This window comes from Mauremys reevesii, linkage group 24 (assembly GCF_016161935.1).
Source record: "Mauremys reevesii isolate NIE-2019 linkage group 24, ASM1616193v1, whole genome shotgun sequence".
Classification (NCBI taxonomy): Eukaryota; Metazoa; Chordata; order Testudines; family Geoemydidae; genus Mauremys; species Mauremys reevesii.
Genome location: NC_052646.1, coordinates 4,960,217 through 4,973,795, shown reverse-complemented (window position 1 = coordinate 4,973,795; position 13,579 = coordinate 4,960,217). Strand labels below are relative to the sequence as shown.

Here is a 13,579-nt window from a genome sequence, read left to right as displayed (position 1 = left end):
CGTACACTGAGCTCCACCCTCGGCAGAAGCTGGGGGGCTGGAACCTAGAACCCTGCAGGGAGCTGGGGGGGTGGGGGTGGCGGGCTAGACTCATCTCTGTGCCCAAGCAAAGGTGCAGGGGAGAGTAAGGAGCAGGAGGGGACACGAGCCAGCAACTCTGTGAAGTTGAGCTTCAGCTTCTTACCTATGGACTAGCCTGCCATGGCCACTGCCTGGCTCGGGCGGTTTTCCCATTAGCCCGGCTGCTCTAGCTGAGGTCTCTGAGCCCAGAGGCAGGTCCCCAGTTCTGCTTTGCAGGTCGCGCTTAGTTTCTAATGGGTTCTGGGCCGGGATGGTCTTTTTGTTGGGTGTTCAGCCAGGGTCCCGGGCACTACCGCATATGTTCACAAGGAAAGCTAGCTAATCCCAGAGCATGAGTGCCTCACTCGAGCAGTTTCAGCACTGTGACGTAGAGCAGTATTACGGTCCTCATTTTAAAGATGGGGAAACTGAGGCACAAAGGGGTCGCACAGAGCTGGCAATTGAACGCCGGGCTCCCGAGTCCCACCCTAGCACCCCAATCTGCTGGCCCATCCCTCTTCTCTTCCTTCAGCCCAATAACTGAGACAGCAGCACCGTTCCTCACATTTATTTTCTCAGACATCATTAAAGAAACATTCCATAGCATAAAAACAGCACTACCCACCCGGCCCGTACAGGAAACAGCCAGTACAGCGTTATAGCTACAAGCGCAAGCGCTCTGGGCTCAGTACAAGGAGCAGGGCTGGCCTGGCAGCTTAGGGAACATAAAGCTTGTACATTTAACACACAGTTACAAACATCAGCCTGGGGCAGACGATCTCTCTGCTCCCTGCTGTGCTCTCTCTCTCTCCCCGGCACTGTGACTGACTTGGGTGGATCTCTGGGCCAGGAAGCTCTAGACGGGCCCGTAGTATCGTCTGTAAGCCTCCTGGAAGCCAATGTGATCAGCCAACTCGTCGCAGTCGGGGTTGAGCTCGCAGATCTCACGCTTGCCCTCCAGAGGGTCGTGGATGAGATCATAGAGGCTGCGTGTGAACGAGGTGGGTTAATGGTTGCTAGAAAGTTCTCCAAGGGCTTTAGGGGGCCGATGTATCATCAGCCGACATGCAAGGGTCAGTGCGTCTGCTTTGGGACTGCACCCACCTCTGGGGTGGAACGTGGCCACTTTTAATCCTGGGTGCCGTTGCTGGGGGCTGTTAAACAGCTGCCGCGTTCCACCCCAAAGAGCCCTTGGGAATGGTGCACAGGACTGAGTTCTCCGGGGCTGACAGGCAGCCACCTCTGGGGTGAAAGCAGCAGCAACGCTAGGCCACACTTTAGGGCAGGGAGTGAGGAATTCACGGATCCAGTTCTAATGAGCACGACTTTGAAGCAGAGCGATGCCTGGGCGTTACCAGGATGTGAGCAGGGCTCCTGGGCCCTGCCAGAAAAACAGCCGGGAATTTTTTATGTCCAAAAAGCAGCCAGGGCCGCAGTCTGGTTTATTGTATTAACTATACAACAGGAGCCCGTAGTGGCAATAGCTCTGTGCCCCAGAGTGCTGGGCGTGCTGCTGTCACCTCCAGAGGGGCTTTGGCTGATAACAGACAAGCCCCAGGTACAGGAAGGCTGGCCCAGTGGTTAGCGCGCTAGCCTGGACCTTAGGGGAGAGGGGTTCAGTTCTCTGCTCTGCTACAGACTCCCTGCGTGACCATGGGCATGTCACTTAGGCCCAGCTCCTGAGTAGGGAGTGAGATGCCTTGAGCCCTTTGAGGCTGGGGATGGATCCAGGGGTGTTGGGAGTCTCACAGGCCACCCCTCCCAGCCAGCCCCCCAGATTAGAACGAAGTATTTCAGCCGTAGGGGCTGACACCGAGAACAGGAGGGGCCGGGTGCACCAGGGAGGATGAATGAGTGAAGGACTGTAGGGTTCCTATGGTAACAGGGGCCTGGTGAGAACTTCAGCTGGGCTGAGGCTGTCAACACCCCCCCTCACCCCCCTGCTGCCTTTGGAAGGGGACCCCAGCGCCAGCAGCGGGCTGGGGGTTGAGCACACGCCCGTGGGCCTCACCTGCTGTAGACGTAGTTCCGTTTGTGTCTCCTCACCACCTCGGCGCTGTCCTGTTTGGAGACGAATGCTGCAAGGGCGGGAAGTAAAGGAGGCGTGAGGAGAATTGCTCCGGAAGGCCCAGCGTTGCAGTAACGGGACCGCCCCGTAGCTGCCCTGCGCGGCTTTGGTGGAAATCCCAGACACAGAGCAGCTGCGGCTCTGTAAAACAGGGCAAATCCTCCACCCTGGTTATCCTAGGGCCAGAACTAGCACCCAGGAGTCCTGCGTCCCTTGCCCCGCTCTAACCACTGGACCATGCTCCCCTCCCTCAGCTGGGAAAGGAACCCAGGAGTCCTGAGTCCCTGTCCCCCGCTCTATACCCATGTGCACACTGACTAGAGCAGGGCTCTTGCATTTAGCCCAGGGCCTCCGTGAAGGCTCCCTGAACGGCAGGCAGCAAAGCTGGCTCACACGCAGGGCCAGGCCTCACCTTCAGAGCTGGGCGAGTCGTTCGCGCTGTTGGAATGATCCGAGCCTGCAAGGCACCAAGAGAGTCGGGGTCAGAAACCATACGCCCCCTTCCCCACTGAGCTGCCCGTCTCCTGCCGGGGCTGGGCGGGTAGCGGGGGATGATAAAGGTGACAGAGCTCAGCGGGGAGGAAATGCCAAACAGCTGCCGGGTTGGGAGCGGGCCTCTGACTAGTGACCCCCATGCATGACGCTTTGCGAATCTATTGCTCCTGGAAGCAAAGCTCGCCAAGTCCCTGAGCGACATGACTGCCCCCCAGCCGACTAGGGCAGCCTAGTCATTCCCCTGGCACAAATGGGGAAACTGAGGCAGAGGGCAGCACAGGGATTTGCTCCGTCGTTACACAGCGAATGAGATGCCAGCATGCCCCCAGCCCCAATCTCCTACGTGTGCTCCTGTGCCAGGGAATGGGAGGGCTGAGATTTTAAGCAGCTCCACTAACGTCAATCACAGGGAGAATCAGCAGCGTAGCAGCCCGCTGGTAGAAAGCGCCTGGTTAATGCATCTAGCAGCCCCCTGTTCCCCTCTTACCTCCACGGCACAGGCATAGGGTCGCCAGTGCCATCAAAGTCACCAGGGTGAGGGTCTTCATGGTGGCAGCCGGTTTCTCTGGTCACTCTTGTCTAGCGCTTGTAGGATGCTCTGCTGATGCCTGTTGTAGCCCGTGGCTCACAGGCCACCATTTATACCCTGCTGCTAGCCTGGTCTGTCTGGGTAAAGGGCCTCATCCCGCCCCTCCGGCTTCGACCACAGGCCGGGAGGGGCCTGGCCCTGCTGCCAGATCTATTTGGAGCCCATCCGTCTGAGCGCGAGGCTGCCAAACCCAGATGGCAATTGTGGTTTCAGGCACCCCTGGGGTGGAAAACAACCCTGCGTTCTCAGGGCCAACGGGGGCCGTGTGGGCTGCAGGGGAAGAACCAGGGAGGGGCTCGGGAGCATTGTCAAATGCAGAGACGGGCTGGAGCCGTGATGCTCGGTGCTTGCTCCCAACCGGCCTAAAGCTCAAGGGTGTTTGGAGGGGGGGGGCATTAGGATCCTGTCATAACTATGAGATTCTTTGCCCTCCCTCTGGCCACCCCAGCATAGGGGCTGCGTCAGGGGCAGGATGGGGTTCATGGGAGGCAGAACGCCAAAGTCCCCAGCTGGTGTGGTTGGTTCTCAACTATTTCCATCTTGAGACCCCAGCAGGGGGACCAGGCCCAGCTGCTTGCTCTTTGTGCGCCGCCCCCACTGAGCACCCATGACTTAGAGCAGCCCCGAGGGTGCTCTAAACTACACTTGGCGATTTTTTTTTTCAACTCCAGGCCAATCCAAGAGCGGGGGAGGTGGTTTGGTGCTACCTTTCCCACCCCACACACTCTCTGCTCACTGCAGATGAAGCGTGAGGCCTGTGTCTTCTATTAACAGCTACTTAACTCTGAGGTCCAACCAACAGCTCGGCGAAAAGCTCTCTTTGTATTGATTCCACGGCTTGCACTGTTTCGTCGCTGCTCACTGAGCACCCAGACAGCCGGCTGCGCAGAGGCCTAGCAGGCAGGAAACCCAAGAACGGGCACAGATTATTGGGAGCAAAGACCTTGCCCCTCACTCGGGCTCAGCATCCAGGGGACTGAGTGCAGCCCACGCAGATATAACAAAGCTAATGCAGTGTTGCCAATTGCTGAGATTTTTTTTTTAATCACCGAGCTCACGATATTTGGCGTTGTCTTAAAGGGCCAGCGCTTGGTGTCACCTAGTTATGTGCCAAGCACTGCCTGCCTTTTTGTAACCATACAAGCAGTTTCTCACCCTTATGGCTTTCGAGAAAAGCTTGGAACTGAGATACTAGCTCTTGCTGTGCCCACGACTGCTGCCTTCAAAAAGTTTAAAGCAAAAAAAAAAAACCAAAAAACCCTCAAGTAGTTTAGTTTTTAAGCCAATCTCAGGATTTTTGTCTGAGCGAGAGAGAGCAAATATTGGGCTGGGATGCCAGCGAACTGGGATCGGGCTTGTTCAGGTGACCTTGGCCATAGCATGGTCCCCTGCCTCAGTTTCACCACCTGTACGCTGCCTCTGCCTCTCCCTCGCCCACTGCTCTGGCAGCAGGGCCTGGCTCAACAGGGAGCTGGACGCGAGCTGCAGCATTTTCTCTAAATAGCCTGGTTTCCGTCAGCCGCTTGTACGGCCGGAGAGGGCCTGAGTCCAGATGCACACGTAGCCCCGTCTTAGCAGCTCCATTTCGTACAGCAAGGGGCGGGGTGAGTGCTGACCTTAGGCAAATGCGCCTGCGTCCCCTCTCCCTCGGTCACAGGTGAGACTCGGGAGCTTCCCTGCTGAACGCGAGGCAGCGCTGACCTGGAGCTCTTGGGGGCAGGCTCGGCAGCAGAGGCCCCCGCTAGGTGACGCGCTTGCGGCCTGTAATTGCTGCCGCGCTGCGGATGTTTTCTGCCACGGCCCATCGGGGGTTTCCTCTTCGTGCGTGTCCAGGGCTCTTAAGATGTAATTTTTTTGCCTTGCAATTTGGTGCCCGTTCCTTCCCCGGTGCATCCTGTCATTTAAGCTCATTTCCTGAGCTCCAGCCCCGGGACGACCTCCAAACCCTGGAAAGGAAACACGGCGCGGTGCCGATCAACCCTCGCTCACCCCAGACGCTGGTCGAGCCCTTTCAAGGAAGCGACGCAAAAGCGGGCAAGCGGCTCTATGCCACGTTCACCAGGCAGGGGCCACGGTGCCCCTAGCAGCGAGGCTGAGAAGCAGCTGCAAGGGCCCGAACTGGCCCCCTGCACAAGAGTTGCAATTGGCACAGACTGGCCTCGGTGGCCAGGCCCAGGACTGGAGGATCCAGGGAGCCCGGCTTAGCCCGGGTAGGAGCACCCGGGTCTGGGGAGAGCTTGTCCTGCTGCACTTCTGCAGATGGCGCACGCTGGGTCCCACAGCCGCCAACCCAGCACCTTTCGCTCCAGTGCCCACGGCAGGTCACTGGCCAGCAGGGCCTGTTCTAGACCCCGCAGGAGGCGAGCAAGAGGCGCGCCGTGGCCATGGGGCTGTGTGCCTCACGCTCACTCAGCCAGCACCCACCAGCTCCCTGAACATTGTCGCAAAATGTGTGTGCAGGGGGGGAGCATCCGGTCAGTGTCCACTTCTGTCTCGCTCTCCTTGTAGCTTTTGCCCTCCACCTTTTAATTCACCCCCCCCCCCTCATTTAGCTGATCGCTTCTCACTCCAGAGGGGGATATTGTTATGGTTTGGGGAGAGGGCGGGTTTCACCTCCTTCAGAGGGGCACCAGATCAGCAGCATCTGTACAGGGAACCAGGAGACCTAGCTTCTAGCTGCAGCTCTGCCACTGGCCTACTAGGTGACCTTGGGCGAATCACAGCCCCTCTCTGTGCCTCACTTTCCCCATCTGTAAAATGGGGATAGCGACCTGCCTTGGCAAAGTGCCTGGAGCCCTACTGCTGAATTGGTATTGTGGCCCAAGGGCATTGCTTAGCCCCACTGCGTTCACTGGAGGATTAACTGCACAGCTTCAGGCAATTCTCAGCTCAGCACAGACAGAAGGGCTGAACGTGCCACATTACGCAGGCTGCCTTTCAATGGGAAATGCGGATATGTTCTTCCAGCAACCTAGCCATGTCTACACCCAGGGTCAGGTTGCCGTAAACACGTCACGTAAGGGTGTGAAGTTTTTCACAGCCCTGCGTGCGTAGCTCGGTCGATCTCGTTTTTCCGTACAGACCAGGCCTAAGCCACGTAAGTGCTTTTGGAAAATCCCACCTTAAATGAACAGTTACCGACTCATTTCTAGTGAGCAGCACGGGAGATGCGTGGAATGTGCTTGGGACATACGGACAAGGAAGGTGAAGGCATGGGCTGGAAAAATTCCTGCAGATAACGGCAGGCTGGGATGATGTTCTCAGGGCCATGTTAGGACATGGGGGCTTAGCTGACGTGTTCTAGTTTTAAGCTCTTTGTTGATGGGCCTGGCCTGGAGCGAGATGGCTTGGGCACGTTTTAGCCCTTAAGCAGGGCGATGTTCAGCAGGAACTCTTTGCTCATCAACCTCCTAATTGATCCCCTCTGGAGCTAGCGTGCAGGGCTGTTTAAACCCAACTACCGCCCCCCTCAGCCTGTGCACAGTTGCAGCGAGAGGGCTTTGAGTTCATGGCTGGCTTGGAATAGAAAGGAGTTTGTTTTGAATCGCCAGCGCCCCTCAGGCCAACGTTCCACTTCCAGATCCTAACCACTTCCAACCCTCACTTTGTCTGGAGGAGGACCCTAGACTTTGGGGTGGGAGAACGATGCTGTGGGCAGCTTAAGGCGGCCAGCGGCTGTCAAACAAAGCCATAAACCACAGATCACTTGGGCCAAGTGCACAAAGTCCAAGCCAAGAACAAGGGGTTTACAGGCCCAGTTTGTTTAGATTATAATGCAGCAAGACAAGCTCTGTTTACAGAAGAAAAATATACCTCCTTTGGTCAGCCTCCAAGGCTGTGACTCGCCTCGCAAGGAACTGACATTTGGGTACAGTAAATCCAGTGCCTCTGTTTTCAGCATTAATAGTTGGGTGCTGCACAGGGATCAGCTGCCCTTTTTGCACAACATTTCAATAGTGGCTTTTAGTTAGAAGTGTCAATTCTTAAGTCCCCAGAACCGTCAGGCAGGAAAAGGCTTTGCTAGGTCGGGACGTAACCCACAGTCACGAACCGAATCTGAACGTCATTTGTCTGATCGCAGCCTATAGGGGTCCCAACCAGCATCTCTCTCTCACTGTACAGTAACACAGGGAGACAAGCCCTGCCCTGAAGAGCTCCCAGGCTAAAGAGAGGAGACAGATCATTCTGCCCATTTTATGGATGGAGAATGAGGGCAGACGAGTCCAGATCCTGAAAGGTATTTAGGCTCCTAACTCCCACAGAAACAAATGGGAGTTAGGAGCTGGGCCCAAGAGACAGGGTAACATTTAAAAAAGCATCCCCCGGTCACACAGGAGCTATGTAGCAGAGCCCCGACCTGAGTTCAGAGCTCCTGAATCCCAGTCCTGTGTTTTAAACCTCATTGTTAGCTTGAATACCATGGTTCAATCAGGCACTGGGCACCAGCACAGCTGGATTTTACTCACACTCTACTAACCCTGTGCAATCTGGGGCAAGTCCCTTTTTACTGATGTGCTGCTGTGTCCCTAGCTAATGGGAGGCAAAAAGAACGAGGAGGCACCTTGTGGCACCTCAGAGACTAAAATGTATTTGGGCATTAGCTTTCGTGGGCTAAAACCCACTTCATCGGATGCATGTTCATAAGGCTTCATGCCCACCCTGCACTAAGTCAGAATGGTGCGTTTCCCACCCAACTGCAACTGCACAGGTCTAAATGACAACAGCGCAACAGAGAATCAGGTCTTTTGCATCTAGGCTCTTGGAAGACAAAACTCCCAGAATACCTTGTGTGTTTGTTTTGGCAAAACGTTCCCGTTAAATTTCTGCAAAGAAGACAACAGATGGAAATTAACCACATAATAATGGGTTAGAGCAAATACTATGAAGTACGTGTTTATTTTTCTTGCTCGAAGGCACTTGTTAAAAAACAAAAGGTAGGTGTTAAAACTTGTTTTTATAATCTTATTATGTCAAAACACCATTCTAAGTAACTATGTACAAGTTATTCATACACTGTGGGGGTGTAACATCTCTCTCACTGCTTTAGATGGTCACTTGCCTTGACAGCTACAGACTGTTCCACTGACAGAAACCCCATGAGCTGAAGTTTGGTGTTTGTTTTTTTCCTTCAAATGTAGCTGTGTTTTACTTGCTGCATAAGGTAGCTATGATTGGCTCTATTATACTCCTGAAATCCCATGAGTGGTTATAAGAGTGATCAGTATTAAAAACTCTACATTCATTTAAATTTGGAAGAAGAGAGAGCTCTTTCTGTTTGGGAAAGCATTTAAAAGAACGCAGCATGAATGCACAGATCTGCTACAGCTTTCAAAACCTATGTGAGATCTTCCTTCCTGCTGAGCTTAGTTGGGAATCGGGGGTTACTGGTGATTTTCCTAAAACCCTGGTGCAGTCACTCATTTCAACACATTTTGATCAATTATGTCCCATGACTGTTTCAGAATGTCCAGTTTTCACAAGGTGCTGTAAACAGTTCCCTCCTTTTTGTCTGACAAATGAACACAAAAGCTCTTGACAAGTCAAGTTTTCAGCACAATTTGAGTGGATATTGAGTGGTAAATGCACAGAGAATCCCACTTCCGAAAAGATCTGCAGGGCTTCACCGATGACCATAAACCCCATACATGAAACTCCTGCAAAATCTTCCCCAGCCTCCTCATTCAGGCTCCTGGAACGTCATGATTAGTTCTCTCTGTTCTTTACTAATTGCCTGGATAAAAGGAAAAAAAAATGGTGAAGTCTTTCTCCACCACAAATCCCACTGTTCAGGAAACAAATGCAGCACTGACGCAAAAAGGAGCATCGTTTCCACACGTAGAGACAGGACAGTGCAGAATACAGCTCATGCATTGTTCAGATGCATTGGTCTAGGAACAAGGCCACATGAGGGAAGGAACTGCACATGTACGAACCCCACCCTAGGCAAAACACTCTGCTTCTGAGCACAGATGCAGGACTAACCCCCACCCCACCACAAATACACACGCGTGAAGTCATGCATTTAGGGCCGACTTTTCCAGAGAGTTCATCGTCCATTTAGGTATCTAGATAAGGGCCAAATTTGTTTTACATGCTCAGCATCCAGCTGCTTCCACTAAGACACCAAGGGCCAGATTTCCAAAGAGCTCAACATCCATTGGAGCAGCTCTTTGGAAAATGTGGTTCTAAGAGCAGGTGCAAAGGCAGCCCTGGTGAAAGTCTGGCCGTAGGGGTGTGAACAGCTGTATGTGACACTAGACAATGTTTTCCACGTTCTTCTTGCCATTACAGGGACAGTCTCATCTTCCCCTCTTTCTGCATGTCCTAACAGCTGTTAAAAAAGAAGTTACATGAATAAGCAAAATCTGATGGGTTTCCTGACTCTCCATGGAAGAGGCGTGATTACACATTGGGACTTCACTGTGGGATGTAGGCAATTAACAGCATTATGCAATTAGCTGATATGCAATTAATCAGAGCAGCAACAAATGCAACACAATGAAGCTTGATTGGGGCCTCGGGATTTATGCACATAAGCAGATTCTGCAGTTGAGGGCAGTTCGGTTGCAACTAGCATTCTTGGAACTTTCCATCCCAGTGCAGCCATTGTCTATTCTAACTGGGGAGACAGGGACACTCTCGCTCAGCTTCCTTGATTTGGGGGCTGGCTGGAATGGAGATTTTACCTGCCATGCTTGCTTGCGATTTTGTATCTGCTGCTGCATCTCTGAGATTCTCTCCCGTCCAGCCAAGACCGACTCTGCCAGCTTCCTGTTCTCCTCTTCCTTTTCTTTCAGGGCTCTACGCAGGTACGTCTGATGCTTCAGGAGGTACGGCACCATGGCGCTATGAATATCTTCTTCCGGGATCCCACTGGGACGCCTGGAAGTGACAGGGATGGTGTTGTGAGGACTAGGATGCGCCGCCTTTGCATGGTGCTAGACTTAAGTGCTTTAATTGGAACGTGTAATATTTAGAGCAAGGTGAACCCACCCCACAATGAACTGGTCTCACTGTGCCATGATGTAGGTGGTGGTGGTGGTGGGGGGGTGCGGGGAGGAATCCTTCCTGACACTCATGCAATCAGATGATGCCCTGAAGCATGAGACTTGATTAACACACATCCCCACCCTTGAACACAAAAAGCTACATATATTATTGGCGAAAACACTATCCAGCCTGCTTCTGAAAGACGACACAATGTGACTCCCAGCATTTCCAGTGCCCAAGGTGCCCCAAGGGCTACGCACAGATCAGGACACCCCAAGCAGCCATGGTTCAGAGTAACATTCAGCACAAGACTTTACTTCCCCTCCAACTCTATGGACATGGCCCAGAACATGTGATTCTAGCACAGACGGAAGTCCAACTAGATGACTGAGTCAGAGATTCAAATAGACTCAATTAAGTGGAAGGTGCACTTTGGAAATCAATTTCCTGTCGGATACAGTAGTATGATTTTAAAAACTCCCCTCTGCCATTCACCTTTGGGTGAAAGTCACCCCATCCAGAGAGCCATCCCAAGATCTATGCACCACTTCACTTCCATGGGGCTTAAAGTGCTGCTCAAGGGTCAATTTTATCTCTTTAAGACTCAAAGGAATAGGTCTGCAATAAAGCAGCACAACCATACTTCCAACATGCCAAGCAGAGCACTACCTACCATGCGGGCTCCTCCCGATTCTTTGCTTCCTCCACAATTCTATCCATCGAGGCAAAGAGCTCCTTAAGATTCCCTTCCTTCTTGATCTCATGAATCTCCTCCTGCAGAGGAAAACCACCAGGGATTCAAGAACGATAAAAAAATGGAAGTACAATGCATGGACCTCTCTGCTTGGCCCTTCCCACTGTGGGTGCAAGGACCTTCTCTTCTAGATGTCCTTTGAAACAGGACACTGTACTTCCTCAGTTTGTAGTCAGCTCCAGTGCATTTGCTGCTGCTCATAGCTTTCCCAAGCAACAGAAGAATGAAAATTGTCCCAGTCTTGTCAGTTTTCAGGGAAGCTATTCAGAACTCTGCAGGCAGTCATGAAACGGACAGGGATCAGGACAATTTCCCCCACCAGTACAGATAGGCACTGGGGAAAGACCCATCAAAAGGGGGGGACAGGGTAGGGTATATTAGTTGCAAACTTGCTTAGGATCTGAGGGAACAAATGATCATAGCACACTGCATTGAAGCACACAGCTTTGCAGTTTCAGGAGCACCACCTAGTGATTGGGAGTCAGATCTGAGGTAAGTCGGATGTGCCGTGCCTTGTCTATAAAAGTTTACCCATCTGTAAAATGAGTAATAGACACCTGTCTCACAGGGTTGATATGAGCTTGATTCAATAATATTTGTAAAATGTTCCAAGACCTTTGGATGAAAAATGCTGCAACATCCAAAGTATTATATTTCCCCGTAGACCTTCTGGGATGTTACAAACAAGTCTTTAATTCTCAGCTAAACATCTGCAGTTCAACTTTAAATATAAACAAGCTTGTTTTAATTTCTGAAGCTGTTGGGTACAAATGTATTTTTTGTTTAAATAGTCAAAAAAAGGGAAAGAAGATATAGATATAAAAGCAAAGATCTGCTTTGATTGTTCTTACCTGAATGGAAGTTTGCAGTTGGGATATAAACTGATCATAAATACTTCTGGTCATTTCAGGCTGGAGTTTATAGAAGCGATGGTAGCAGTTTGCAAACCTCTGGTAACTATGCAAAAGAAGAAAAAAAAATGCAAACCAGACAAGTGGTTTAAAATACCATACACTGGAAATTACAGAGTTACAAGACTGTCAAAGCCTGACTGAAGATTCATGTTTATGTCAGAAGAGAACGAAATGGAAGTAAAAAATATTCTGTAAAATTGTCCATAGTTAACAAACCATATGCACAACTGATCTTTACACATCTGTATACTGGTTGGTCTAACAAAAGAACACCAACTGACAAAGGTTTTGTTGTGTTCAAAAGAACAGAACAAAATCTTTATTCACAGTCACCTGTAAAGGGCTAAATTCTGCACTCAGTGACATCTACACACCCCCTCTGAAATCAGCAGGATCACAGTGGTATATAACTAAAGGCAGAATTTGGTTAAATCAGACAGGTTTTCCTTCATTTCCCTTTGTCAAGCTGCGCTGATGGTGCATGGCAATCGCAATCAGGAAAGCACTTTGGAATCCTTTGATGTATAAGGAGATACAGTAAAACTAGTTTTTACTACAGTAAGCCATAGACAGGAGAGAATGGGTGATTCCGTGAATGGCTAAGTAGGCAGAAAGGGAGGCTGGGGCCCTCTCTGTCATCTGCACTTATCGCTGAATCTGCAGCCAGTAACAGTGTTGGAGAGATCTAGACTAGCAGCTGGTTTAATCTCCTCCCCAGGCGGAACTGCTGTGTGAGCAGCTGAATCCATGGCAGGATCTTGTGGGAGATGAGGCAAACAGGATGAAGCCACAGGTGTTGGTCTGCACTTACTGCCAAACGTGTGTTTGGGGGGGTGGATCTAGACAAGTGGTGACTTTTTCCCGCACAACAGGGTATCTGGTCCATGAGTTATTAAGGAGGTGGCAGGAACAGAGTGGAGTGGGTACTTGCTTTGCTAGGTCTTAAGACCTAGGGTGGCCCCCACATCTCAAGGAAATACAAGACAGCTGTATGAAAGTTATCAGATGCTGCTTGTGTAAGCCAGTGCCTGCCCCCCAGAATTACATTCATAGCATCAGTTTACCCGCAGTATCACAACACCTGGGCCCTTTGCACAATTGGTGCTTGAAATTAGATTTTTTTTAAAAAAATCTGATCTGATGTTCTTTACTGGATGTGGGGGGCCAGTCACTAGGTACTAGATAAGGGGCTAGGCAGGTGTATTGACATTACTGCCCGGATGCCGATAGGGAGCTAGACTGGAGGCAAGATTCCCCCTTCTCCCAAGAGGCTGCACAGCTAGCTGTAAAAGTGCCCATCACTAGGGTGTCCAGAGCTCAGCCACTGGGCTCTGACAGCACATGGGAGAGAGAAACAAGAGCCTGGCCAACTGTAGAGACCAATCCAAGTCTCGCGTGATTTCCTCCCAAGTCTCGCGACACTCGACACGCCCTTTTCTCACCGCTCGCGAGACTTCCTGCTCGAACCCCCTTCCCCGTTCTCGCGAGATGTTGTCCCCTCACCTGCCGGCGGCCACCAGTTTCTCCAGGAAAGCGTCCACCACGGTGTTGAAGAGCTGCCCGCGGCCCGGCTCTTCCTCCTGGGCTGGCAGGGAAGAGAAGCCACCAGTAGCCCCCTCGCCCTCCGCCCGCGCCTGGCCCTCACCTCCCGCCGCCGCCATCTTGAACCGCCAAGAAATCTTCAAGCGCTCGGATAGTCCCGCCCCCGC

The 13,579-nt window shown here is 51.8% G+C and overlaps 2 protein-coding genes across 2 annotated transcripts; both read right to left on the bottom strand.

The window, feature by feature from the left end:
• Positions 1 to 150: 150 nt before the first annotated feature.
• On the bottom strand, positions 151 to 3,758 carry LOC120390411 (bone gamma-carboxyglutamate protein). Its single transcript, XM_039513073.1, has 4 exons — positions 3,111 to 3,758; positions 2,541 to 2,585; positions 2,072 to 2,138; positions 151 to 1,046 (listed from the first exon to the last, which is right to left on the bottom strand). Exons 1-4 carry the CDS (start codon positions 3,169 to 3,171, stop codon positions 917 to 919), a joined length of 303 nt encoding a protein of 100 aa, XP_039369007.1. The 5' UTR covers positions 3,172 to 3,758; the 3' UTR covers positions 151 to 916.
• Positions 3,759 to 8,180: 4,422 nt separating this feature from the next.
• On the bottom strand, positions 8,181 to 13,546 carry PMF1 (polyamine modulated factor 1). The gene is made up of 5 exons (XM_039512802.1): positions 13,374 to 13,546; positions 11,808 to 11,913; positions 10,876 to 10,976; positions 9,899 to 10,094; positions 8,181 to 8,943 (listed from the first exon to the last, which is right to left on the bottom strand). Exons 1-5 carry the CDS (start codon positions 13,529 to 13,531, stop codon positions 8,890 to 8,892), a joined length of 615 nt encoding a protein of 204 aa, XP_039368736.1. The 5' UTR covers positions 13,532 to 13,546; the 3' UTR covers positions 8,181 to 8,889.
• Positions 13,547 to 13,579: the final 33 nt, after the last annotated feature.